Source organism: Ovis aries, chromosome 9 (assembly GCF_016772045.2).
Source record: "Ovis aries strain OAR_USU_Benz2616 breed Rambouillet chromosome 9, ARS-UI_Ramb_v3.0, whole genome shotgun sequence".
NCBI lineage: Eukaryota > Metazoa > Chordata > Mammalia > Artiodactyla > Bovidae > Ovis > Ovis aries.
Window position 1 is genome coordinate 79943361 of NC_056062.1, and position 27906 is coordinate 79971266.

The 27906-nt window shown below is 41.2% G+C and overlaps 1 protein-coding gene across 9 annotated transcripts in view; it reads right to left on the reverse strand.

The window, feature by feature from the left end:
• Positions 1-27906, reverse strand: part of CPQ (carboxypeptidase Q) — a 575285-nt gene that overhangs the window by 58241 nt on the left and 489138 nt on the right. For all 9 annotated transcript variants that reach the window (XM_042254452.1, XM_042254454.1, XM_012184096.4 and 6 more), the window contains one exon: positions 24253-24454. In XM_042254452.1, the coding sequence (XP_042110386.1) occupies positions 24253-24454 (202 nt within the window). The remainder of the gene's footprint in view (positions 1-24252; positions 24455-27906) is intronic.

The following is a 27906-nucleotide window of genomic DNA, read 5'->3' on the forward strand; positions in this document are numbered from 1 at the left end:
CTTCCTTGGACCTTCCCAAACCCTCTCCTCACCAAACCCTGAATCTCCCAAGTCCTTTCTAACATTCTCTGACTGAGATGCCTCAAGGTTCCTCATGGGATGTGCCCTCCCTCATTGCAACAAGTGATCAACTCGCCTGGTTCCATCACAGGCATCTCCCTGGGTCGACAAAGCAGAGGTGACAGAACTCTTGCAGCACACTGCTCTGAAGTGAAGTTCACGCAGTGTCTGGAAAGGATGAAGTGGGCAAAACGAGAGAGGCTCCCCTAGTGAGGAGGCAAGGAGGCTTCCCTGCAAAAATTCCAGTTCCAAAGAACCACTTGAGAGCTTTCCCCCAGTCGGCCTCTTCTCTTCTGCATGAAGTCCTGTATAGAGGCATCCATACACTGACTCTTGATTGGGAAGGCTTTGTGGTTTAATCAGACTTTTTATCATACACCATCTCGGGCTAGCTCAGCAGCTGTTTGTTATTTTTGGTGAGTCAAATATGGCTGACCTCCTAGCTTCTGAGCATGGGAAATGTAAGATTTCCAAGGGCCCCAGTCAGAGGGTGGTTTAGGAACGTGACATGTAATCTGACATCTCAATACCTTTACAGAAATGAACTGAGACAGGACGAAGGTAAAGTTGAAAGTTATGGGCAAAGTCTCTGAGGAAATAGTTTTACAAACCATCATCTAAAACTGAGGGAAAATATTATAAAACTTAAGGAAAAGGATAGCTTTTCCACGGGTGTCTGGTTTCTGGAAATCTGTTACTTATGTAACTACACTACCACATAGGGATTAGCTTCTTTTTACAACTTGTCCTCAACGTTTGTCAGAGCCTTGGTATTAGGTGGGTAGAAGGCAAAGCTAATTATCTCCACTCATCTACTAGAAAACTGAGTCATGATAATAAGTCACTCAACGCTGCCAAAGCTTCATCAACAGGGCCCTGGAACTAACCCAGGTCTTCCCACCCCAGGGCGCTCTCAGCAGCCACTAAATGGCGTTCAGGCAAACTAGCCTTTGGGTCTGAACCTGGTAACGTCAATAAACCTAGGAAAACACTGCCCAGGTCATCTAATTCTCAGGTAGCTACAGTAGATACCTGTTGTTTTGGACTTGTGGGTAAAAAGTCAGAAACCATCTTCTTCATCAAAGGATGGTTCCCAGACAGCCTATGTTCTACTTATTAATCATCAGGAGAACTTTAAAAAAAATGAAGCTTCCAGGTCCCACCACAGACTTACTGCAATACTGTTTCAGATATAAAACTCAGGAATCTGCACTTTTAATAAGCTTTCAGAGAGCTTCCTAATTGCACTGTTTGAATACTACTGGTCCAGGGTAAGCACGTGTTTGCAAAAACCACTCAAAGTTAAAGAAAGGGTCAACACCCCGAACCATTATCCTCTCCTTGTTAGGAATAGTGCTGAAAAGGAAAAAGCTGCAAATGTTTAATTCAGGAGTCACCAAACAAAAATGTCAGAAGTGGCCCTCTTAGTTTTTATTGACTACAAAATAAAGAGATCTTCAGCATAAAGGGATCCAGAGGGTTTTCAGATCCTCTTACAACAAAACTGCTGTTCTTATGCTCATGGGGCAGGCAGGTATTCCCTGTATTAATAGCAAGAACTAGCGACTATTTTGATGTTAGCAGAATCTGCGGCTTTAGGTCTGGTCTTGATTGAAATGGGGCCTTAGGATATATTCTGGATCATTAAAATCGCTTCTAGGCCTGTGCTTTTAGGAAAGAAGCAAATATACAGCAAGGGGATGCAGAAGCAATGTAATTTTCTTATTAGCAACGGCTGCCTGGGAACCTTAGGAGTGTAACGTTGTAGATTATTATATTTTTTAATAGAAGGCTCACCTATAAAAGTTATTTCAAGCATAGCTTGGACTTCATATTTTTTATAGCTATGCTTTAGGCAACCTATTTATTTTCTTCCTGTATATGTAGTTAGTTTTAATCAAGCTTTTAAAGCTATCTATGGCTAAAGCTAATCAAGTGGGATGAAAATCATGTGACAAACCACTCTGTTACCCTAAAGCAGACCAAGCCCTGGGTCTGAATGCAGCGATCTCTCCTGACTAATAAAAGCAACACAAGGGAGTGAGGGGCCTGGTAACAGAGCTGAGACCATCATCAGCCTGTCCAGCATTTCAGTCTCAATTATTCTCATTTTCACGGCTGAAACCAGTGAAGTTTCAGTTCTTCAACAATTGTATAACGTTTAGAAACTCACAGCAAATCACATTCTGGTTTTTAAAATGCCATTCTAGGTAACAGAGTTTAAACTAAGGTAACCAACTTGTATAAAATTTCTCTTTACAAAAGTTTCATTTGGGATCTGAATACAGTATACAGAACCAGAAAACAGGTATTAAGAGAAATCAATGAACCTTTTAGCTTCCTTTTCCCAAATGGTCATCTTGAACACAGATGTTTAAAATGCGCTACAGATGTACACATCAAGGTATATGGCCATTTATAAAATTAAAATTCCATTGATCAAAGGCAAAATATTTACATTTTTTTTAACCCTAATCTCAGCTTGGCAAATAGTTGTGTGAAAATTAAATATACTTACCTGAAATTTATTACCACTCCTTTCATCACTACCATTTCTTCTTTGTCATCAGTAATTTTAGGGCAAACACAAAGTATGAAATATTGTTAAAGAAGTAAGTACTTTCTCTTTTAAAATTATATTATGAAGAAAATAGGCGAACAGAGGTAATTTTCTTCCTTTTTCTCTCTTTAACTTCTGTTTGGATGTAAAATGTTTAATAACTGGAAGTCAAATATCTTTTGATGAGAAAAGAAACTTCTGATATTATCTTATAAATTGTGATTGCATCTCACCAGAACAAAATAATAACTATTTCCATTTAAAATTTGATAAAGTGCTCTAAATGTATAACTTCTTTCTCAATCAGGTACTGCAAATAGGTATTTTTAAAACCAGCTACAGACTATGAATATAAAATATCCCACGCTAGCAATAACCTTTTGTGTTTTTTAGTGAGATCTTTTCAAATTCATCTTTCAACACTGATATTGAGAAATCCCAGTTCTTGTCAGTTCTCAAACTTAATGACAGCCTTTTGCATTTGTGATGCGGAGGATTAGAATGAGGTAATGAATGCACAAACTTGGCCAATTTAACTTACCTCCCGTCCACAAAATTAATGCAACTGGATTCCTAGAGGAAAAGCTTTTAAAATTTAAAATTCTGTTTTGGATTTCTTAATTTACTATTCAAGATGTAATGCTAATTACCATGATAACAAAAGATTAAAATAAAGAGAAGAGCCTGCTACTTTGCAGGGAGGGTGGTAAGGACTTGCTGAGAAAGGACTGTTCGTTAGGCAGGGCTGAAAGCTCATTAGGCTGAGGGTGACCTCGGCTCTCTGGGCCAGGAAAGGTGGACTCCAGAGGCAGCTGCCTGCCCAAGCCAGGGGCCAGAGGCTATCTTGATTCCCTCATTTTTTCACAGTGCAAGGCCATTCCTTCTGTCCCATGTAATTTGCAGCCATTATCATAGATATTAGATGTGGAAAGACTTGGCAAGTTACCTAATTTCCCAGCCCTTCGCACAGAGTGCCCCTGTTGAATATGTATGAGGCAGTTGTTAGCACGCGCCTGTGCCTGTTAGCAGTAATGGTCATTTACCACCACCTGGGGGGCAAACAACAGCCAAAGAGCTTTAACATATAATCATAAGTGGAAAAATAAAGAAGGAGGGAAAGCCGTATTTAAGACATCTGACTAATTGTCAAGCAATGAGGTTTACTAAAAACTTCCATAGAAACTAGGTTCCTCTTATTTTAAGAGGGCTGGAAAGAGTACACAGTGGTAGCTTTCTTTTTGTGTAGAAACATCTCAAAATGGGCTCTTCCCATATCAGTTCAAGAGCCAACCTGAAGGATTCTTAATTTAGGTGCCATACATTTAATGAATATGAGACAGCACAGCATATACTTAATATAAGATGACAGTCTTCCTGTTCCCTGGAACAGTATGAGTCTTGAGACATTTTGAGCTGGCTATAAAGTAGAAACTAGAGACTGGATACAGCGTTATTTGATCTAATTTAGACTCAAACCCAGATTAATCAAGCCTCAAGTTGATTTGTAGGTTTGAAGTTGGGTGTGTGTCTTTGGCAAGTCAGGCTACACTGATTGCAAAGCCTAAGTGAACTAAGAAGCTGCCACTCTTTGCTGTTTTCAACAAAATCCCAGGGATGTAAAAATAGCAGAGATGGAAACAGGTTTTGCAGTCATGCAGAGCTGATGTCAGATTGTGCTACACCTCATACAAGTTAGGAGAATGCTCCTAGGCAGTCCTGGCTTGTTTCCTCATCTGCAGAACAGAGATAGCAGTATCTTCTCATGGATATTAAGAGGAGAAGATAAAACAATGAATGTAATACCTTGCAGATCTTCAATAAATATTAGCTTCCTTTTCCCCTCTGAGAATTCTATTGTTGCATTTGAATAATACATTATTTAGGTGTACAGCAAAAATTTATTACAGGTAAATTTGCATGACTTATAATGCAATCAAATTTTCAAACTATTTCTAACCCACTGAACAGTAGAGCAAGTTTTTGAAGTGCCAAGCAATTAGAATCACTTCCTTCACAAATCCTTGTGTTTAATAGCAAACTGGTGCAAAATTTAATGCTGGAGAAGAGGCATGCTCTTGCATCCTGCTTTCCCCACTTGAAGGATGTGGTACCTTGGATGTAAGAGCTTTCTCTCTTCTGTAGAACTCTCAAAACTCCTTGAGCTGCTCCTCTTCAATAAGCACTAAAGAATCTGTGGGATGCTTCCAGCCTTCTCCAATATGGTGGTAATTCATTTAGATAACAGTGATAGTTAAGCATTACAACATACTTGATATTTAAAAATTAAGAAACACTGTTATCCACCATGGATGAAACTACCACTGGCTTTAATCTCAGTCTGAACTTCTTTCTCTTCTAATTCTCTTTCAGCCATTAAATAACTTTGAGGTACCTCTTCTGCTAGGATTCATTTCATTGTTCATAATATTAATAAGAGGTACAATGTCCAAAAGTACCTATGTCTTAAATGAAAACAAAATTAGTATTCCTATAGTCATGCATACCCAACGCTAAACAGTTGAGTGAAAGCAGGAAAAAAAGGTCAATACTTTGGACATTGCCAAATATTCCAGGTGCTAGGCTTAGACCGATAAAATACCTAGATGGAGGACTTATAAATCCAGCTTCTCTTCTCTAGGTTCTAGATACTTCTTGAATAATACTGTTTATAGAATGAAAAAGGCTACATGCTCTCAGGTCAACTAGAGGGCCGAAAGAAAGACAGCATAACTCCAGAGGGAATCCCAATGATTTATAAACACATGGATCATATTTTGAAAAATCTGACCCAACTCTTAACTAAGAATATAAATGAAATCAGAATTAAGTAGTATCCAAAGAACAGATAAAATCCAAGAAAAGCCAGAAAATGTGCTATTTAACAAAAGAATGAATAAAAAAAGTAAAGCAGCAGTATACAAGAAAAGTGGGTGGTTATGTAGAAAAAGGTCTTTATACTTATTAAATGGCATGGTTCTTTTTTGGTGCAGATACACACCCACACACACACACACCCACCCACACACACACACACACACACACACACCCCATAAGGGAAAGCAAAAGGGAATGATTAGTTCCTTTACAAGATACATAAACACATTATCAGGCAAAATTAAACCCTTTAGTTCCAGGACAGTTAAAAAGCACACACTTGCAAATGTCTCTGAGGGCTTGTGACCCGAGGCACAGGGAAGCACAGGCCATGACATGAATGGCACCGTATGTGCCCCTGTAATCGTCACCAGATGTGGCATGCCAGCAGACTAGAAATACAGCTTCCACTTAACAGATGCCTTTTTGGTGACTGACAGGCTGAAAGTCTTAGAAAAATGAAGGTTTGATGAATGAGGATCCCTGCTTAATTGTGCTAAGCTGTTTAGTTGCAATTTTCATAAACAGATTCAACAGTTGAAAATAGGAACCCTCTTCTGGCTACTCTCAAGAAGAAAAGAAGGGGAGGGATAGGAAGGAAATGAAAGACAGAAGCACAAGCTCATGTTGCCATGGGATACCTAAGCTGTATAAATCAGGCATTTATATGGCTGTATTAGCAGAAATTGAGATAAAATTGTACCAAGACCAGACAGTAAAAAATATTAAGAAAATACGTCTCTTTACTGCTGAGATATCCTCATCAATTTGCTCCCTACGTTTTAGTGATGTTGAAGTACCATTCTTCTGAACAATTTAAAATCCTTAGCTGACCTTTATTCATGTTTGTTTGATATAGGCAATTCTGTGCTATTTAATCTCTTGCTCCTAAAAGGTAGATGTAATCTCAGTTCTCTTTCATTTAAAATACCTCTGTTTTATTATCAAAAGGAATTTTCACTTCTGGAAAAATATGGGCTTTGGGTTAAGACGTCAACACTAGAAGAAGCTTAGAAATGTAATTCTCCCATTTTTTTAGGTCAGAGAAGATGCACACTGTCTATATTTTTTGCTGCATACTATCTGAATATCAATTGTCTGTGATGAGGCTCCTTGCCAACAAAGGATACCTACTTGGTTCACAGTACAGAATCTAGAACTTGATGTTGCCCAAGAGAGTCAGTGAGAGTGCCATCTGTGTCCTTGGCCATGAGCCAGTTGGCTTTTACACATTCACTTATATAATCCTCCCACCAACTTTTATCAACCCATAATCAATTTACTTTGGCTGAATAGAAATGGTAAAGAGGCCTCAAAATCCCCAAAGTATCATTTGACATAGAAGAGCTACTAACGGTATTAACATATGGCTTTTTCCTTCTTTGCTTCCTTCTCCGCAATGTTCACCATGTTGTAATGAGGTGAGTCAGGTGCTTTCCTAGATAATGCTGTTGAACCAGTCAAGTACCAGGGTCACTTGTGGTGAATGTCAGCAGTTTTCATCCCTCATTTGCACAACCACAAAGTAAGCATGCTAAGACCCCAAGGTCAGTGAATACCAATAATACTCCTGCATCTTCTGCAATATTTCCTAGAATATTCAGGTCATCCTCTCTACCGGGTCTAAACACATAAGAGCATGTTCATAGCGAGGTCTCTTCAGTAATTCTTTAAAGTATAAAACTATACCCCAAACACTGAAACCACTTATTGAAGATCAACTGTGTAGGGTGTAATTGACTTTCAAATACATTATCACTTATCAAATGCATTTCATTCTCACAATAGTCCTGTGCAATATTATTGCCCTCACCTCACAGATCAGGAATCTGGAGCTCACAGAAGTTAAATGACTTGTCAAAGGCACAGAGATGAAAAGCTACAAAGCCTGTTGCTCTAGACATTTGCTGCCTCTCTAACACAAATGTTAGGTAAGTGGTTAGAACAACGCAAATGTTAGAGTGTGGCTGTGTCTTCTGGGTCATTCTTCCTCATTGACTTCTTGGATAAATACAGAGAGCATTTGTAGAGTGTGCTCCTATGAACAAGTCTGCTAAGTTTTCCCATTTGTGGAAGGAAGGAGAGACCTCTGGGTGGCAGTGGCCGCAGAGAGCACTTTCGGTGTTAGACCACGTGGGTTGCTGCGAGTGTGGCACCAATTTATCCAGCTTTGCATGTACTTTTTTGCCTGAGTGTCTCAGGTAAGCTGAGCCAGAAAGGGCGAAGGAATGCTTTTTCTTTTTTGCCCTAAACTCATCTTCAGTCATGAAGATCTGAGGGATTAGGTGTTATAAATTCAGGGTATTTTTTTTTTTTAATTGCTTCTGGGACTTCATTGTTGTCCTTCCATCTGCTAATAGATCTTAGATAGCAGAGCTTTTATGTGTTTTACATATTTGAATCAGGTCTTAACAGTGAAAATAAAGGTGGTTTCTGTGTTTGTCTATCTGCATATCACTGGTTCTCCCCACTCTAAGGACAGCGCATCTTGACCACAAGGATGAGCAAAGGAGCCAGGCTGGGCCACTGTGATTTTCTCAGCTGAGTTGGAGGTGATGAGTTACTCGACTCTTCTGTGCTAAAGAGGCTGTAAAGATCTAAGCCTTTGAGCTTTAAGCTGCCTAAGGTCATAGCTTAGCCCCTAAGGAGACAGCTGGCTTGAGAGAATGGAGGCAGCATGAAAGAAGGTGGAATAAGCACCAGAGAGAGAGAGGATACATGCTCTAAGAGCATCCTAAGGCCTGAGTCCGTGAGACCAGATCCAGCCCTCCTCTTCCTGTGGTGTGCTCAGAGTCTCCATTTCTGTCTCAGGTCTTCGGAGTTGGACTTCTGTCACTGAGTACTGAAGGAGTCTGGACTAATACAGAAATTATGCTTTAATACTGAAATAATAACAGTGGCTTCTTGACAGTTAACTTCGTGCCAAGCATTGCTTTTGGATTGTCTTTATTTTTTTTCAATATAATCTCACGAGATGGTATCATTATCACCATTTTATTTATGAAGAAGTTGAAGTTTCAAAAGGTGAAATGACTTTCTTAAGGTCACACAGCTAGAGAGCAAAGCAAGATTTTGAATCCATTTCTACATGGCTTCTAAACCCATGCTCTTGAGGCCTAGGCTATGCTCTACCTCAAAATGGTTCTCAATTCTGGCTGCATATTGAAACCCCCTAGGTGGCTTCTGGAACCAGTGCTCTCCAGCGCTCTCTCTAGGCCCCAAGTCTGCACAAGCGCAGCGGGCCCCTTCAGTGTGGAACACGATGGTGTTCTTGGTCAATGGTTCTCCCTGAACTTGTGCAACTGCTGTGGCCCCGCAGCCAGACCAATAAAATCTCAGTCTTTGGGGTAGGGCCCAAGTGCCGATATGTTTTTAAAAGTCGCCAGGCAATGGCATTCCACTCCAGTCCTCTTGCCTGGAAAATCCCATGGGCGGAGGAGCCTGGTGGGCTGCAGTCCATGGGGTCGCTACGAGTTGGACACGACTGAGCGACTTCACTTTCACTTTTCACTTTCATGCATTGGAGGAGGAAATGGCAACCCACTCCAGTGTTGTTGCCTGGAGAATCCCAGGGACATGGAAGCCTTGTGAGCTGCTGTCTATGGGATCGCAGAGTCAGACACGACTGAAGCGACTTAGCAGCAGCAGCAGCAGTAGCAGCAACAGGTGATTTTAAAGCTCAGCTGGGGTTGTGAACCACAACTATAACCTGAACACATATCTGGGTCTACATCAACACAAAATGAAAAATTAAAGCCACTGAAGTTAACATGCCAAGTGACTACAATTATGTCAGATAATTGGATATCTCAGGTCAAATCCTCTATCAGGAATAGTGAGTGAGGAATTACTGACTCTTCCATTTGCGCTTTGCACTATAGCATTGACTAAAGATATTAAAATGATATCTATGAGGCCCTTCATGCTTTAAATATGGTATCAATAATACTTAATAAAACATTTCTTCCAAAAATGTGGACTTTTGGTAAATATGTGTCCAGCAAACATTTTCAGGTAGGTATACATTATTCACAACTGCTTAGTTTTGGGTGATGAAAGCCCTAATGAAAGCTAGGCCCATCTTTACATACAATTCTGTTCTCTCAATTGTTGGGAAGTTATTGCAGCCATTGCAACAAGAAAGAAAGACAGAGAGAGAGAAAGAATGAAGGAAGAGAGGGGAAAGGAGGAATGAAGAGAGTGGGGAAGAAGGAAGAGAGAGAGAAGGAGGAGAAGGAGGGACAGAGGAAGAGAGGAAGGAGGGGAAGGGAAAGGAAGGAAAGAGGAAGGAAGGAGGAAGAAAGAAGAAAAGAAAGAATTCTGAGGATGTACTTCATAACTAGTCCTATTACAGCCAACAGCTCATCACATCACAAAGATCCACAACCAACAGATTTCACAGAGCTCACCCATGTTTGACTTATGCAGTACGAACTGGAAGGACAATTAAGATAGCAAATGTCATATTGGAAAAGAAAGTTTAGTTACCTAGAATTATGCAATCTCACACTTTCTTATAAAAATGAGATAATAGAGAGACTTCATTAACTGTTAGAAATCCCCATGAGGGGAATGTACAAAAATATCAGGTTAAGTAGTCATTTTTGAATTTTAATACTGAGCAAAAAAAAAAAAAAAAAAAGGAAGGATCTTAAGCCAATGAAATTACATAATCTAAGGAATCTATCATACATAACTGAGATAGAATTCACTTCTATAGTCAAAAGACTTTATTCAATCAGAAAATCAATTTTACCAATATCTCTTGCATTGTGATGTTTTTCTGTTGTTTCCATAATCCTATGCTTATTAAAGTAATTAAATTGATAAGCATATTTTTAGTAGAGCTCAAAAGAAATAGATGAGCTGTCACTGTACTCGAAGGTTTGTTTGACTCAAAGGAGATTCAACAGGCCGATTATGTCCAATTATAGTCAGACTTCATTGTTAACATCTAAGAACCCCAGCTACCACTGCCAATCATGGTGCAATGTTTTATGGGACTACTCTCTATGTCTTTCCAATAGGATAGTCCGTCAAGTAGCAAAACGTCCCAAACAGTGCAATTTTAGCAAGAAATTGCTAGAGGACATGCAGACCAACCCGTGAGATGTACTGGTATTTGTTCTGAGTCTCCCAAGGACGATGCTATGGGTTAGATGGTGCCTTTTCAGGGGCTGGAATTGAGCCCTACCTCGTCTCCCTCCTGTTCTAAACTTTCAAAACTTTCTGGCTGTCCCAAATTCCTAAATGACAGACAGGGTCAAACTGGGGTCCCAAGAGACCTTTTTAGTTTTAGCTCTATTTCCCTATATTAAACTAAACTGTGGCCAAACCAGTTGTTGTTAGTCGCTAAGTCACGTCTGACTCTTTACAACCCCAAGGACTGCAGCATGCCAGGCTACCTCTGTCTTCCACTATCTCCTGAGTTTGTACAAATTCATGTCCTTTGAGTCAGTAATGCTATCTAACCATCTCATCTACCACTGGCCCCTTCTCCTTTTGCCTTCAGTCTTTCTCAGCATCAGGTCCGTATCCAAAGAATTGGCTCTTTGCATCAGGTAGCCAAAGCACTGGAGCTTCAGCTTTAGCATCAGTCCTTTCAATGAATATTCAGGGTTGATTTCCTTTAGAATTGACTGGTTTGACCTCCTTGCTATCCAACAGACTCTCAAGAGTCTTCTCCAGCACCACAGTTCAAAAATATCAATTCTTAGGGGCTCAGCCTTCTTTATGGTCCAACTCTCAGATCCATACATGTCACTGGAAAAACCATTGCTTTGGCTATATGGACCTTTGTTAGCAAAGTGGTATCTCTGCTTTTTGATACACCGTGTAGATTGGTCAGTAGCTTTTCTTCCAAGGAGCAAGTGTCTTCTAATTTCATTGCTGCAGTCACCATCTGCAGTGATTTTGCAGCTGAAGAAAATAAAATCTGGTTTTCCCATCTATATGCCATGAAGTGATGGGACCAGATGCCATGATCTTAGTTTTTTTGAATATTGAGTTTCAAGCCAGCTTTTTTACTCTTCTCTTTCACTCTCATCAAGAGGCTCTTTAGTTCCTCTTCAATTTCTGCTATTAGAGTGGTATCATCTGCATATCTGAGGTTGTTGATATTTCTCCAAACAATCTTGATTCCAGCTTGTGCTTCATCCAGCCCAGCATTTTGCATGATGTACTCTGAATATAAGTTGAATAAGCAAGGTGACAATACAGAGCCATGACATACTCCTTTCCCAGTTTTGAACTAGTTGTTCCATGTCTGGTTCTAACGGTTGCTTCTTGACCTGTGTACAGGTTTTTTAGGGGACACAGGTAAGGTGGTCTGTTATTCCCAGCTCTTAAAAGAATTTTCCATAGTTTCTTGTGATCCACACAGTCTAAAGCTTTAGCATAGTCACTGAAGCTGAAGTATATGTTTTCCTGGAATTCCTTTGCTTTTTCTATGATTCAACAAATGTTGACAATTTTATCTCTGGTTCCTCTTCAAAATCCAGTTTGTGCCTCTGGAACTGCTGAAACCTGGCTTGAAGGATTTTGAGTTTAACTTTGCTAGCATGTGAAGTGACTGCACTTGTCGAGCACTTTGAACTTTGTTTGGCGTTGCCCTTCTTTGGGATTGAAATGAAAACTGACCTTTCCCAGTCCTGTGGCCACTGCTGAGTTTTCCTAATTTGCTGACATACTGAGCACAGCACTTGAACAGCATCGTCTTTTAGGATTTTAAATAACTCAGCTGGATTTCCATCCCCTCCACTAGTTTTGGTCATAGTAATATTTCCTAAGGCCCACTTAACTTCACACTCCTGGATGTCTAGTTCAAGGTGAGTGACCACACCATCATGGTTATCCGGATCATTATGACCTTTTCTTGTACAGTTATTTCGTGTATTCTTGCCACCTCTTCTTAATCTTTTTTTTGCTTCTATTAGGTCATTACCATTTCTGTCCTTTATCATGCCTATTTTTGCATGAAATGTTTCCTTGATATCTTTAATTTTCTTGAAGACATCTCCAGTCTTCCCCAGTCTATTGTTTTCATCTATTTTTTTTTCATTATTTAAGAAGGTCTTCTTACCTCCCCTTGCCATTCTCTGGAACTCTGCATTCAGTTGGGTATATTTTCCCCTTTCTCCCTTGCCTTTCGCTTCTCTTCTTTCTTCAGCTATTTGTAAAGCCTCCTCAGACAACCACTTTGTCTTCTTGCATTTCTTTTTCTTTGGGATGGTTTTGGCCACTGCCTCCTGTACAGTGTTACAAATCTCTACTCATAGTTCTTCAGGCACTCTTTCTACCAGATCTAATCCATTGAATCTATTCATCACCTCCACTGTATAATCACAAAGAATTTGATTTAGGTCATACCTGGATGGTCAGGACTTCCTTTATGGCTCAGTTGGTAAAGAATTAACCTGCAATGTGGGAGACCTGGGTTCGATCCCTGGGTTGGGAAGATCCCCTGGAGAAGGGAAAGACTACCCACTCCAGTATTCTGGACTAGAGAATTCCATGGACTGTATAGTTCCTGTGGTCATGAAGAGTTGGACACAACTGAGAGAATTTCACTTTCACTTTCACTGGATGGTCTAGTGGTTTTCTCTACTTTCTTCAGTTTAAGCCTGAGTTTTGCAATAAGGAGCTGATGATTTGAGCCAGTCAGCTCCAAGTCTTGTTTTTACTGACTGTATAGAGCTTCTCCATCTTTGGCTGCAAAGAACATATCAATCTGATTTCAGTATTGATCATTTGTTGATGTCCCTGTGTAGAGTCATCTTCTGTGCTGTTGAAAAAGGGTGTTTGTTGTGACCAGCATGTTCTCTTGACAAAACTCTGTTAGATTTTGTCCTGCTTCATTTTCTATTGGAAGGCCAAACCTGCATGCAATTCCATGTACCTCTTGATTACCTACTTTTGCATTCCAATTCCCTATGATGAAAAGGACATCTTTTTTTGGTGTTAGTTCTAGAAGGTCTTGTAGGTCTTCAGGCTGCTGCTGCTGCGAAGTCACTGCAGTCGTGTCTGACTCTGTGTGACCCCATAGATGGCAGCCCACCAGGCTCCCCCATCCCTGGGATTCTCCAGGCAAGAACACTGGAGTGGGTTGCCATTTCCTTCTCCAATGCATGAAAGTGAAAAGTGAAAGTGAAGTTGCTCAGTCGTGTCCAACTCTTAGCAACCCCACAGACTGCAGCCTACCAGGCTCCTCTGTCCATGGGATTTTCCAGGCAAGAGTACTGGAGTGGGGTGCCATTGTAGGTCTTCATAGAACTGGTCAATTTCAGCTTCTTCAGCGTTAGTGATTGTGACATAGACATGGATTACTGTGATGTTGAACGGCTTGACTTCGAAACGAACTGAAACTATTCTGTCGTTTTTGAGCTTTCACCCAAGTACTGTATTTTGGACTCTACTGTTGACTATGAGGGCTACTCCATTTCTTCTAAGGAATTCTTGCCCACAGTAGTAGTTACAATAGTCATTTGAATTAAATTCTCTGATTCCCATCCATTTAAGTATCAGTGTTCACTCTTGCCATCTCCTGCTTGACCATATCCAGTTTACCTTGATTCAGTTTACCTAACATTCTAGATTCCTACGCAATATTGCTCTTGAGAGCATCAGATTTTGCTTTCACCACCAGACACAGCCACAACTGAGTACTGTTTCTTCTTTCAACCAGTCCCTTCATTCTTACTAGAGCTGCTAGTAATTGCCCTCTGCTCCTCCCCAGCATCTTGGACACATTCCTACCTGGGGGGCTCATCTTCCAGTGTCATATCTTTTTGCCTTTTTATATTATTCACGGGGTTCTCCAGGCAAGAATACTGGAAGGGGTTGCCATTTCCTTCCCCAGTGAAGCACATTTTGCCAGAACTCTTCACTATGACCCATCTGTCCTGGGTGGGCCCTGCACTATATGGCTCATAGCTTCATTGAGTTATGCAAGACCGTTCGCTGTGACAAGGCTCTGATCCCTGAGTACTAGTGGTGTTAGCTGATCAGTCATGTCTGACTCTTTGCCACCCCGTGGACTGTAGCCCACCAGGCTCTTCTGTCATGGAATTCTCCAGGCAAGAATACTGGAGTGGGTTGCCACTTCCTTCTCCAGGGGATCTTCTTGACCCAGGGATCAAATCCAGGTCTCCCACATTGCAGGAAGATGTGTTATCATCTGAGCCACCAGGGAAGCCTGTGATCCCTGAAGAGGTGGCCAAACCAGACTACTCATCACTTTAAGAACCCGCTAAACTTTTTCACCTCTGCAGTCATGTGTACCCTCATCTTTTCATGTGGAATGCACCCCCTCTCTACCCCTCAGAATTCTATTCTTCCTGGAAAATCAGGGGAATTGTCTCTTCTCTTGTGATACTGCTGCTATAATTCTCTGTATTACCCTTATCACTCCCTAATGTTTGTTTGTTTCCATTCTGGATTGGTTACATTTTGTCTCTTCCTATTGCCCTCTCCGTACCCCTCATTACATTGTAAACTCCACAAGGGCAGATAGCTGGTCTTTCTCAGGCTCTAGCCTCAGTGTCCAGAGTGCCTGGTTTTACAGTCGGCACTCAAGACAGGCTTGCTGATGGAGTGAAACCGCTGGACTATGTAGAGGGTTATAGTAACAAACCAGGGAGTGTCCTTTTCATGTTCCCAGTGGTGTGAAGTCTACTCACCATGCAGCATCACTCTGTCACACATCACTGCTGCTGCTAAGTCGCTTCAGTCGTGTCCAACTCTGTGCGACCCCACAGACGGCAGCCCACCAGCTCCCCCGTCCCTGGGATTCTCCAGGCAAGAACACTGGAGTGGGTTGCCATTTCCTTCTCCAATGGGTGAAAGTGAAAAGTGAAAGTGAAGTCGCTCAGTTGTGTCTGACTCATAGCAACCCCATGGACTGCAGCCCACCAGGCTCCTCCGTCCATGGGATTCTCCAGGCAAGAGTACTGGAGTGGGGTGCCATTGCCTTCTCCAGTCACACATCACTAGAGCTGTTTTTTTTTGTTTTATTTTTTTAACCATAAAGGAGGCATCTTTTCATTAGGGACAGCAGGGGACACAGAACTACTATATTGCACTGTTCCATCTGGGACTGGAAAACATATGAGCCCTGGGCCCAGAGGCTGAACCTTCAATTTACTGTACATTCCTACTTGTGCCCTCATCTTCTCCTTTCTTGGAAAATTTTAGAAGAAAGGCCTTTGGAAATGTAGAAATAAAACATTTTAATTTAGTTCTGCTTAATGCCATCTAAGGTATCAGAAAGAAGCAAAATGGAAAATATGAGAAATTCTGAGTAATCTGAATATTTGGTACTACACTATGGAGTCTGAACTATTCTTAAAAAATGAAAGAAATTAAAATGTGATTTTAAAAACAATACATAACAGGACAGCTTGATGAAGCAAAGTTATCACTACAGTAGTCACAACTTATGGCATTTCAGTTTACAAACCTCTTGTACAACATCACACTCTTCCTACAAACGTAGATGATACTGATTCAGCATTTGATTCAGGCCATTCAGGCCGTTTGGTCTGGGCTCCACCCTAGACCCAGGAAGTAAAATGTAATCAATTCAGGGCCAGGCACTCCTTAGATGCTGGAACTGATGAGGAATTTGCAATCACAGCTCTAAAAGGGTAACTGCCATGAGGAGAGGTGAACAGGGGGTTATGAGAACACAGCCAGGGTTTACTCACCCAGCCAGCTAGGGATTAAAGAAGGTTTGTGAGAAGAGAACAGGGTGCTGAATCATGGACGAGTAGGAATTCGCTGGTGAAGAAGACAGAACAGGCAGGGCCAGTGGCAAGGAAAATGAGAGTACAGGGTGCACTGGAATCTCGGTGAGTGAGACTTGTATAAATAAGAGATGGACAGAAAAATGGGGTGGCCATAAGAGGGGAGGCTGCACAGCCGCCCAGGGTGAAAGCAGAAGGGCCTTGAATCTCAGGCTAAGCAAAGACCTGCCACAGAAAACAATGGGAGGCGATGAAGGATTTTAAGCAGGGAGAGATGATTAAATATGCGGCTACTCTCCACCGCTCACAAGTGGGAACCCTGATCTTCCTACAGAATCCAGTTATTCTCACGCATCAGGAGGCTACATTTTCAGGGAAGACTGGGCTCCACCCTAGACCCAGGAAGTAAAATTTAATCAATATAATACAGTTTTGGTAATTCCACTTTACTGCCACCAACATGTTACAATTTTGGCCAATGAAATTGAGGAACAATTGGCTTTAAAGCTTCTGGATGAGACTGCCTCACTGTTATAAGGGCCAGCCATTATGGACATTCACGCTTCCACTGCCGTACAGTGTGTGAGAATCTATTGCCTGCAACAACTGCAGCCATCTTGGGGCCACGAGGGGACAAGCCTGAAGACAGAAGTCATGCTGGTGATGGGACAGTGGAAAGATGTGAAGAACCAAGATATCTGGTATGACTGATGACTAAATTAAGCATTCTGTAACCACCTACTCCAGAGCTCTTTTTTAAAGTAAATTAAAAAAATCCCCTTACTACTGTTCTAAATATTCTGTTAAGGTGACCTGAGGGAGTGGGCCCATCATGACTGCACATCTTCCAATAAGAGTTTCTTCCTCTGCTTCAGAAGCTGAGAAGCAGTCTTTTGCTTCTGATCTTGGCAAGTGGTAGACAGTGTGCTGGGAAGGATTAGAGAGTGTGTTCTAACAGAAGTTGCAGCTTCTGTGTTATTTTGCAGCCAAGGGCAACCCAACTGATAGTCTGATTTTTAATCTAGAAAGTTCACTTTGGAAGAAGTGAGCCAATTAGATGGAAGGGAACCAAGAATGCAGGCTGAGATGCTAGCGGCAGGCTGCCGCAGGAAAATCAGTGAGTACTGCTGGGATAAGGTTTGTGGGGTAGAGAGGAGGGAGTGGGCTTTAAAAATAAGAGGAATTTGGAGTAAACAGGACTTGAGAGCATTTGGCTCTGTGTCCTGGATGGTTGTGTGGTTTCTGGAAGGTGGTCCTGGTCAATGAGAGAGAGGACAGAGAAGGAGGAGGAACATATATGGGGGCTTGGTGGTGACCATACCCATTTTACATATGAGATAATCAAGTCTCACTCACTAGACTGTAGAGACTGTGGAGCTGTCTGTCTCCTTTACTATGGATTCCCAAGTGCCATACAGCAGGATAAGAATAGTCTGGTTTTCTCTGGTGGTCCTGTGGTTCAGAATCTGCCTTACAGTGCAGGGGACACCAGCTCAACCCCTGGTCGGGGAAGATTCCACGTGCTGCGGAGCAACTAAACCCGTGCACCGCAACGACTTTGCTGGTGGGCGGCAACTACGGAAGCCTGTGCGCCCTGGAGTCTGTGCTCTGTAATAAGAGAAGCCACTGCACATAGAAGCCAGTACATCGCGACTGGAGAGGAGCCCCCACTTGCCGCAACTAGCGAAAGCCTGCACGCAGCAATGAAGACCCAGTGCAGCCAAAAATAATAATAAATAAATGAATCATTTAAAAAGTTATACAGAAAGAATGCTTAATAATAACTGTGTGAGGCTGAGAAAACTTACATCATTTGCCCAAGATGGCACAGGCAGTTCAAAGTGGTGAACCCAGAACACACTCCCTGATCCTTCCCAGCAGACTGTCTACCACTTGCCGAGATCATCAGCAAAAGACTGCTTCTCAGCTTCTGAAGCAGAGGAAGAAACTCTTATTGGAAGATGTGCAGTCATGATGCGCTCACTCCCTCAGGTCACCTTAACAGAGTATTTAACTTTTTCATTAATGTACATTTTATAGAAGAGTTTCTAAAGAAAAGTGTTCAAGCTGGATGCATTATGGACATCTGAGCACCATGAATTATATCTTATTACTGACATGTTCAGAATGAAATAGATTCCTGTCACTCTAACTCAGACCTCATAATTGGAAAATCAGGCAAAAATTTAAGATTGAAAGCCTCTCTGCTATCTGGAATCAATAGAGACTCACCTAAATGCATCTTGGACACTTTTGATGCTCATATTATCTTTCAAAGAGAGTCAGGGAATAACTGTTTACGATTTTAGGTATAAAAATCACTAATGGACTAGAAAATACTAATCAACATCTTCTCTCAGTCTTTACTCCTTTAAGGTAAATAATCCTAATTACTCTAACCTTCTTAATTTATGTCATCCCTTCCATCTGTATGTCTTTTTTTCCCCAGCATCTTTTAATTTAACCACACTTTTAAGCTGAAGGACCCAAAGCTTGTTGAGAAAACAATTACTTCTATGTTTTTTTTTTCTCTTGTGATATTTACAAGAATTTAAATGTTTCCCACAGTTAAACTAATAGCTAAAGAGGATGCAAAGAAATAGAAACCCTTGACCTCAAAGAACTGATCATTGAGTACAGGAGGCAGGATGAAGGGAAATTCCTAGTAACCCAGTGCAATGTTAGTGTGCGTCTCGAGTGCCATACTCGGGATTACAGAAGTGTTTTAGAAATTCAGGAAAGCAATAGAGCACCAGGCTGTGTTAAAGAAGGATTCCCAGACACAGATGAATATGGAGTGAGCCTTAGAGAGCATTTAGGATTTGGAGAGAAAATAGGAAGAAATATAGAAGAGGGTGGTGGCTGAAGTATGAAGATGTCTAGGACAGAGAGTTTATGTGAGACATAGATCTAAGATTTTTTTTAAAACTTTCCTCCAACCCAAAGCCTTATGTTTATGTTGATAATTATTCTGTTCATCATGGACATCACCTAGATGGATGAAGGATATCCTATCACCTCTCCAAAGATGATCATTTCATAAATTTATCCATTTGACTTCTATAATTAATGAAAATCATGTTGAATTTTAATCCTATCTGTGCTCTTAATTAGTATTTTGATACAGAGTATATAAAAACCATTTAAAAAGTGGGGCTCAGTCATCACACTACAGAAATGTGATAGGCCAATAACTTGAAAGGGCCCAATAAATATTTATTAGTTCAATGGAAGAAAAGGAAGAAAAATAGAAAGAAGAAAGGATGAACAGAGTTTGGAAATATTTCTCATTAATTTTTCAAAAGTGAGCTGAACAGTTATTTCAATCATAACTAAATTAGTATTTTGAGTCCCATTTTTAGGTTTAACTCACTGTAACTTGCCATGTCTTCAAGAATTCCAAGTACACAACTAATATACTTTAATTTTCTTTTTCAGATTAACTATGGTTCTTTATCTTTTTTTCTAAAGTTCCTAAAATTTTCGATGGGTAACAAGAGTTATAAACAGTTCCATTATTTCTTCCAGGAAGAGCTCAAACTTGAAACACCAGAAGACAGCTCAATAATAATAGGGGAAAACAGCAATAATTTGGTTCCATCTTACAATACTCTAAACGGAATGAAAAAGAATTCCAGGAAACATAAGTTGCAGTCTAAATGAGCTACCAAGTTTACATAAACCTTCCTGATAGAGAGAGGAGTGGAACAAAGAATGTGAGAAGAAATAAGTAGTTATTTACAATAACAGACTCCTTTCCCCAGGGGTAAGTTATTCTGGAGCAGGAATGAACTGAAATCCTTTGCATAAGCAAGAGCCGAGCAAGATAAACATTTCAGACACTGTCATAGATCTGGAAGACCATCTCAGCATTCCAGACTCCCTGTGTTGTTGCATATTGTGGGAAAGGGGCCACCAGCCTTGAAACCAAAGTGGCCTGTTCTCAGGGTGACTTCCGCACTTAAGAGCCAGATAGACTTGGGCAAGTCATTCAGTCCCTCTGAGTCTGCTTCTTCATCTTCAGAACAGGAATAACTGTATCTAACTCTTAGGATGGTCATCTAGAGCAAAAAGACAGTGTCTGCAAAAACCCTAACTGGGTGTCTGACAGCTAGCAGGAGTTAAGTAAATTGTATTGTTTTTGTTCAATCACTAAGTCATTCAGTCACTAAGTTTTATCCCACTCTGCGACCCCATGAACTGCAGCATACCAGGCCTGTCTGTCCTTCACTATATCCTTGGGTTTGTTCAAATTCATGTCCATTGAGTTGTGAATCTATATAACCATTTAGATAGATTGATGCTATCTAACCATCTTCATCCTCTGCTGCCTTCTTCTTTTGGCTTCAATCTTTCCCAACATCAGAGTCTTTTATAATGAGTCAGCTCTTCACATCAGGTGGCCAAAGTATTGGAGTTTCAGCTTCAGTATCTGTCCTTCCAATGAATATTCAGGGTTGATGTCCTTTAGGACTGACTGGTTTGATCTCCTTGCAGTCCAAGGGATCCAAGAATCTTTTCTAGCACTGCTGTTGGAAAGCATCAATTCTTTGGCGCTCAGCCTTCTTTATGGTCCAAATCTCATATCTATACATGACTACTGGGAAAAACCATAGCTTTGACAATATGGACCTTTGCTGGCAAAGTGATGTCTCTGCTTTTTAATATGCTGTCTAGAGGCTTCCCTGGTGGCTCAGATGGTAAAGAAACTGCCTGTAATGGAGGAAACCCGAGTTCGATCCCTGGTTCCGGAAGATCCCCTGGAGGAGGGAATGGCTACCCATTCTCGTATTCTTGCCTGGAGAATCCCATGGACAGAGGAGCCTGGCAGGCCACAGCACATGGGATGGCAAAGAGTTGAACACAACTGAGCAGTTAACACTTTCACTTTCTTTTTCAGGTTTGTCGTAGCTTTCCTTCCAAAGAGCAAGTGTCTTAATTTCATGTCTGCAGTCACCATCAGCAGTGACTGTGGAGCCCAAGATAATAAAATCTGTTGCTTCTTCTACTTTTCCCCTTTCTATTTGTCGTGAAGTGATGGGACTGGATGCCACGATCTTAGTTTTTTAAATGCTGAGTAAATTATAACTCACATGAGTTCTTAAGTAATCACAGTGGGGTTCAAATTCCCCACTACTCCGTGGCAAGACGGGAAGCCCTCCTTACCTTTGTGAAGACAATCAAATCAACTTGTTCATCCCAAACAGAACCATTCTTATGGAATATCAACATGGAAGGAATAATGCTAGAACTGATTCTCAATCATCCAGTGCAACAAAGGCAGCAAGTACCTGGCACGAGGGAGCACACATGTCTTTGTTCTCCTTCTGTCTTTGGTTTCAGCTCCACCCCTCCCCTCCCTTTTTACCACCTCCAGTCTTCACGCTAATTCACCCACAACCTGTCAGGGTTTTTTCTCACTTCTTACCACCCAGCAAACTTACAAGCTTTTCTGAAATTTTAAGAAGATTCTTTCTGGAAAATTCATGGGTCAAGAAAAATCTAAAATTCAAGCAAAAACATTTTATACAATTCAAAGGGCAAACATCCTTCCCGTAGACCTTGATCATGATTAAAAGCACATATATGGAGAGAGTCTCGGTTCTGTACAGATGAACCACAGCACTGAAAATGGAAATGCTGTTTTAAGTCATTTCAAAATGTGGTTAAAATATACACAAACCACTGGAGAGAATTTAGGTCCTTGTCTTACAATAAAGAAAAACTCCTTCTCTTTTTAGTTATAAAAGACTATTACCAACCTTAACATCTAAAATATGCTTTAATCTATAATAGCTAAAGAATGAACTTTAAAAAAACCTTAAATACATACAGTATGGTTTTTCCAGTGGTCACGTATGGATGTGACAGTTGGACTGTGAAGAAAGCTGAGCGCCGAAGAATTGATACTTTTGAACTGTGGTGTTGGAGAAGACTCTCGAGAGTCCCTTGGACTGCAAGGAGATCCAACTGGTCCATCCTAAAGAAGATCAGTCCTGGGTGTTCATTGGAAGGAATGAGGCTGAGGCTGAAACTCCAATACTTTGGCCACCTCATGCAAAGTGTTGACTCATTGGAAAAGACCCTGATGCTGGGAGGGATTGGGGGCAGGAGGAGAAGGGGACGACAGAGGATGAGATGGCTGGATGGCATCACTGACTTGATGCACATGAGTTTGGGTAAACTCCAGGAGTTGGTGATGGACAGGGAGGCCTGGCGTGCTGCAATTCATGGGGCTGCAAAGAGTCAGACACGACTGAGTGATTGAACTGAGCTGAACTGATGCTACTGACAAAGTCTATTTTGCAGGCTGAAAAAAAAAAAAAGGCTAGAGTGGGGTGGATCTTGAGAGACTTTTAAAAAATTGTGAAATATTTTGTAGCTATAAAAATGGTTCTGGAAAATAATTTTTAAGACTATTCAAAAGCTAGACTTCCTGTTTGCATAATACAAGTACAGAATAATACACAAATAGATTTTTTAACAGTGTTTTTGGTTATGGATATAATGGTGTTGAGGGAACAACCTCTGTGATCAGAGGTCTAATATCATCAATAACCCTCTCCCATGGCCAGTCTCAGCAAATTTATGAAGGAAATTTGTTTGTCTTCTTTCTTGTCCTGTAACTATCCCATGTCTAGTCCTACTACATAATTTCATACCTGCCCAGGACTTGTCTGTCCAACCGCTTAAAGCAGTCTTTGCATTAGGAAAAAATGATTAACAAAATGTTCCCAACCTCAGAGAATAAATCTTTAGTGGTAAAATTCCAGATACTTTGGTTTTGGGTAGGGGATTATTTGGGTCAGAGAAGTTTCTGCAGCACAGGACTAGAACTAGAAGGATATCAGTAGTAGTAAATAACAGTCACCTCAGATATGCAGATGACACCACCCTTACGGCAGAAAGTGAAGAGGAACTAAAAAGCCTCTTGATGAAAGTGAAAGTGGAGAGTGAAAAAGTTGGCTTAAAGCTCAACATTCAGAAAATGAAGATCATGGCATCCGGTCCCATCACTTCATGGCAAATAGATGGGGAAACTGGAAACAGTGGCTGACTTTATTTTTTGGGCTCCAAAATCACTGCAGATGGTGACTGCAGCCATGAAATTAAAAGATGCTTACTCTTGGAAGGAAAGTTATGACCAACCTAGACAGCATATTAAAAAGCAGAGATATTACTTTGCCAACAAAGGTCCATCTAGTCAAGGCTATGTTTTTTTCATTAGTCATGTATGGATGTGAGTGTTGGACTGTAAAGAAAGCTGAGCACTGAAGAATTGATGCTTTTGAACTGCGGTGTTGGAGAAGACTCTTAAGAGTCCCTTAGACTGCAAGGAGATCCAACCAGTCCATCCTAAAGGAGATCGATCAGTCCTGGGTGTTCATTGGAAGGACGGATGTTGAAGCTGAAACTCAATACTTTGGCCACCTGATGCGAAGAGCAGACTCATTTGAAAAGACCCTGATGCTGGTAAAGATTGAGGGAGGAGAAGGGGATGACAGAGAATGAGATGGTTGGATGGCATCACTGACTTGATGGACATGAGTCTGAGTAAACTCCAGGAGTTGGTGATGGATAGGGAGGCCTGGAATGTTGCAGTCCATGGGGTCGCAAAGAGTCGGGCACGACTGAGTGACTGAATTGAACTGAACTATCTTCTACTCTATTTCATAAATTTTGGTCAGGAGATCATTTGTGTTACAATCACCACATACCTGTTTTTAAAAACACCAAACCAATTTCTAGGCCCCATCCCAGAGTCATTAAATCAGAATTTTTTGGAGAGAGGAACTTGTACTTTAGAAAGAGAAGACAGATGGATAAACAAATATAAAGGAGTATTATTATCCCAATATTGGAAATCATCAGATTATCTCTTGTAGACAAAAGCTAAGGGTGTCCATGTATTAATTGAACTACCAGTATCTGTTGTGGCGTGTTTGTTAGAACAGAAACTTTGTTTTAAATCGCTGGCAGTACACAAAGAACCCCAGCTTCATCTTCTGCTCTTACCAGGCACTCCATCTTGGATCCAGAAGTTAATGTCCGTCCCATCTCCAGCCTTCAGGACCTGTGTGATGTTGATGGGCTTCAGCAGGCTCATGACCTCCTCCATGATGATCCTGGCCGAGTCAGAGCCAGTGAACTTCAGCCCAGAGGGTAAGAAGGTTCCCAGGTCCGACTCCATCACGAGGCTGTAGTTGGAACTATTTGCCTAAACAAAAGAGATAAGTGTTTGGTTCATATCTGCTGCACTCTGCTTTCTCTTTGGGAGTTACTGAAAAAACAACAATCAGAGACTTTATCTCCTCACGAGTTCTTGCCAAAACACATGAGGCCCTGCTGGACTTGGGGTCTGGTCTGCATATTACTAACAGTTCTGAGATGCAAACTTACTCATCCTGGGATCTGCCAAATTTGAGTTGACTTGGAAAGATTTTCTTTAAATTCTATGAAAATCAACATAAAGCTCCATATTAAAATTACTCAATTATTGCTATTATCAATAATATTCTTTCAATTAATTTTCTTAACAGCTTAATTTGTACCAGATACAGTTCCTTTTCTACAGTAGGGATCTCCAGATAGCATTAGCCACGTTCAGGCCAAAAATAGGTACGCTCTGTGGGCCTATTTCGCTGCACCTCTTTCCTCTTGATGGACATTCTGTCTTATTTTAATTGCGGATTCTGCAATGGCTTAAAAGCATCAAACCAACAGGTTTGTCTTGGGTTTCTGATTCTGTTGTTGTGCCATCTGTTGAGTCCCCAGGGAGGGAGGTATTAGAATGCCACTGAAATGCTGCTCTCTCTGGGGTACAACTGTAGAACTCTAAACCCCAGCAGTTCTGCCAGGAGGCTAGTGTGTAAACTTTTCCCAAATAAAGTCTGGTGAGAAAGCACAGTGATTTCATGTAGCCAATATTGTCACAGCAAGAGCCTAGAAGAGGCCCTCACCAGATTGCACAGCTCAATTGCCACCCAGCCCAAAGATTTTCAAGTTTAAGGTTCTTTCAAGTTTAAAGTGGCCTGGCCATCTATTTCTCAGGAACCATTCTTTTCTTCAAGACTGACCAAATACTACCTTGGTCGAGTTATTCTCAAGCTGGCATCGTCATTACTCACCTAGTAAAAATCAATAATGACATTTTTACATTGCTTTCAGAGGGCTTTCATGTTTGCAATCTCCTTTGATCTTCTTCCATAACCCATAAAGTAGACAGGGCAGTTTTATCATTGATAGTGGTTTATGGAAAAGGAACTGAGGATCAGAGAGGTTAGGTGACTTGCTCAAAGTCACATAGTTGGCAAATGAGAGAGCTGGGTCCGAAATACTATGCTTTCCAAAACTCCACAATGCTATAGCTAGCATGGAGTTACACCTGTTTTGAATTAGAATGATTTTTCACTTGCATAACAATTTCAGGGTTGCATAACTATTTTTTTCTTTTGTAAAACAGATACTTTTTGTAATGATTTCCTATTGCCGTGGATGGGCACTGTTGTTACAACAGCAAGAACAGTGGTGGGTTCTAAAGAAGGACATTTCTAACATTTATAGGACTGAACTTTGTGGTCCTGGGATACCTATTCTGTTGTCATTGATGATAAGGTTGACAAAGCAGAAGTCTGTTGGTATTTCCACTTTCACTTCTAAGCAATTTCTGTCTTCATGGTGATTTTTAGAGAAAGACCCAAGGCAATTTTGATTAAAACAAAACAAAACAAAACAAAACACTTTTCTCTGCTTTCAGCTGTGGCTACTGCAAGAAGGTAGCATCATTAAGAGTTAATAACATGCAAAAATATTTGCATTAATGTATTACATTCAGGGTTCTTTCAGCTAGCACATTGGTGCTGGTCAACAAGTTGACATGAATTCGGCAGGGTTAATCCTGTCCCCTTATGTGCCCACTGCTCCCACCCCAAATTCTCTTCCTCCCCTATAAAAATGAGAAAAGAAATAGCACAATTTATCTTTAAATAAAGACAGAGTTAGGTAATGTCTGTGAGGGTTCCCATGCTTCTCACACACTTCCATCCTTCCAATAAGAAAATTACCCAATTTGCTCCTGACTATATACTTTTTAGTTGAAAGTAGAGCTAGGTAGTGATTTGGGCATCCACCTGGTGAGGCGTGCCCAGCCCTGGACCCACTCAGCTCTACTCCTGGCTCAAGAACCGACCTGCTGGACTGCCGAGAGGAGTGTCTGGCCTCTCTCTCTGTCCCCAAGTCATGATGCCTTGACCTTTAGCATCTCCATCTGTAGGCTGGAACAAATGCCTTTTTCTAGGCTTAGACAGTGGTAAAGAACACGCCTGCCAGTGCAGAAGATGTAAGAGGTGCTGGTTCAAGCCCGGGGTTGAGAAGATCTCCTGGAGGAGCACAGTGACCCACTCCAGTATTCTTACTTGGAGAATCCCATGCACAGAGGAGCCTAGTGGGCCACAGTCCATGGGGTCAACTGAAGCGACTGAGCACGCACCCAAGCTTGAACAATGAGCCTGGGCACATGGAACTTTGAGGGTCTTCAAAGAAAAAAATCTTTGTGGACCACAGTGAAAGTGGTTGTGTGAGTTGAACTTGTCCAAGCTCCTTAAACAATATGCATGAAGGGCTTCTTGACCCTCTACAAATGAACAAGGGCTAGGGTATCCCACCATCTGTGAATGGTACCATGCAATGCCAGGATGCTGATAGGAATGTTGAGAAAAATTTAAATCAGGGCACTTTCAGAGGTGTCAGATGCTATGTGGCAACAGGTTTAGCACAGTGATAGCAAGTATGGGCCCTGGGACTATTCAGTCTGAGTTTAATCTGCAGACTGACCAGCCACGAGCTCTGTGACTCTGGGCAGTCTGTGTGACTTCTCAGGTTCGTCTGCTGTGAAATAGGGATAATGGTGGCACCGCAGTACTGGTCTTACCACGAAAGATCTAGACTTCTCAGGTTTTCAAGAAAGGCCTCCATATAAACCATTCTGTTAGCATATAATGATAACCGGTATCATTTTTGCAGTGCTTCCAATGTGCCAGACACTGTGTGTCATGCCTTATAGCTTAGCCCAGGTAATGCTTATAATCATTCTGTAAGTGCTATTTTATTTCTCATTTCACAGATGAAGCAACTGAGGTCTGGCCAGGTTAACTAACTTCCCCAAGCTTACCTAGCTAGTGAGTGGAGTGGTCAGAATTCAAGCCCAAAGGTCTGCTTCCCCAAGCCTGTGGGCTCAGCCTCTCCAATACTCTGTCTGCTCATGCTTACTTCCAATTGTCAGGCCACACAGGTCCTTGCTTTTAATTAATAAATGCAAAGACTGTAGTCAAACAAATGTACAGAGTTTAAAATATTCTTGCATGATCACAATACGAAATCTGTTTGGACAGAATTTATTGTCGCTGCTAACAAAGTAATTTGATTAGGCAAAGAGAAGATTGAAAACAAAAACAAAAACAAAACCCTTGCTCCACCATTTCCTACCAACCAGGAATAAAAAGCCTAAAATAATAAAATATCTTTTCCAACCCGAATTAGACAGGATGTGCAGATTTCAGTAAATCAGAATTCTGTCGTCGGTGGAGACGTGCTACATTTCTATTCATGGAGGATTTTACTAGCCGTTGCTAACATGACGGCAGCAGTCCATTGTTGTCTATTTATATATAA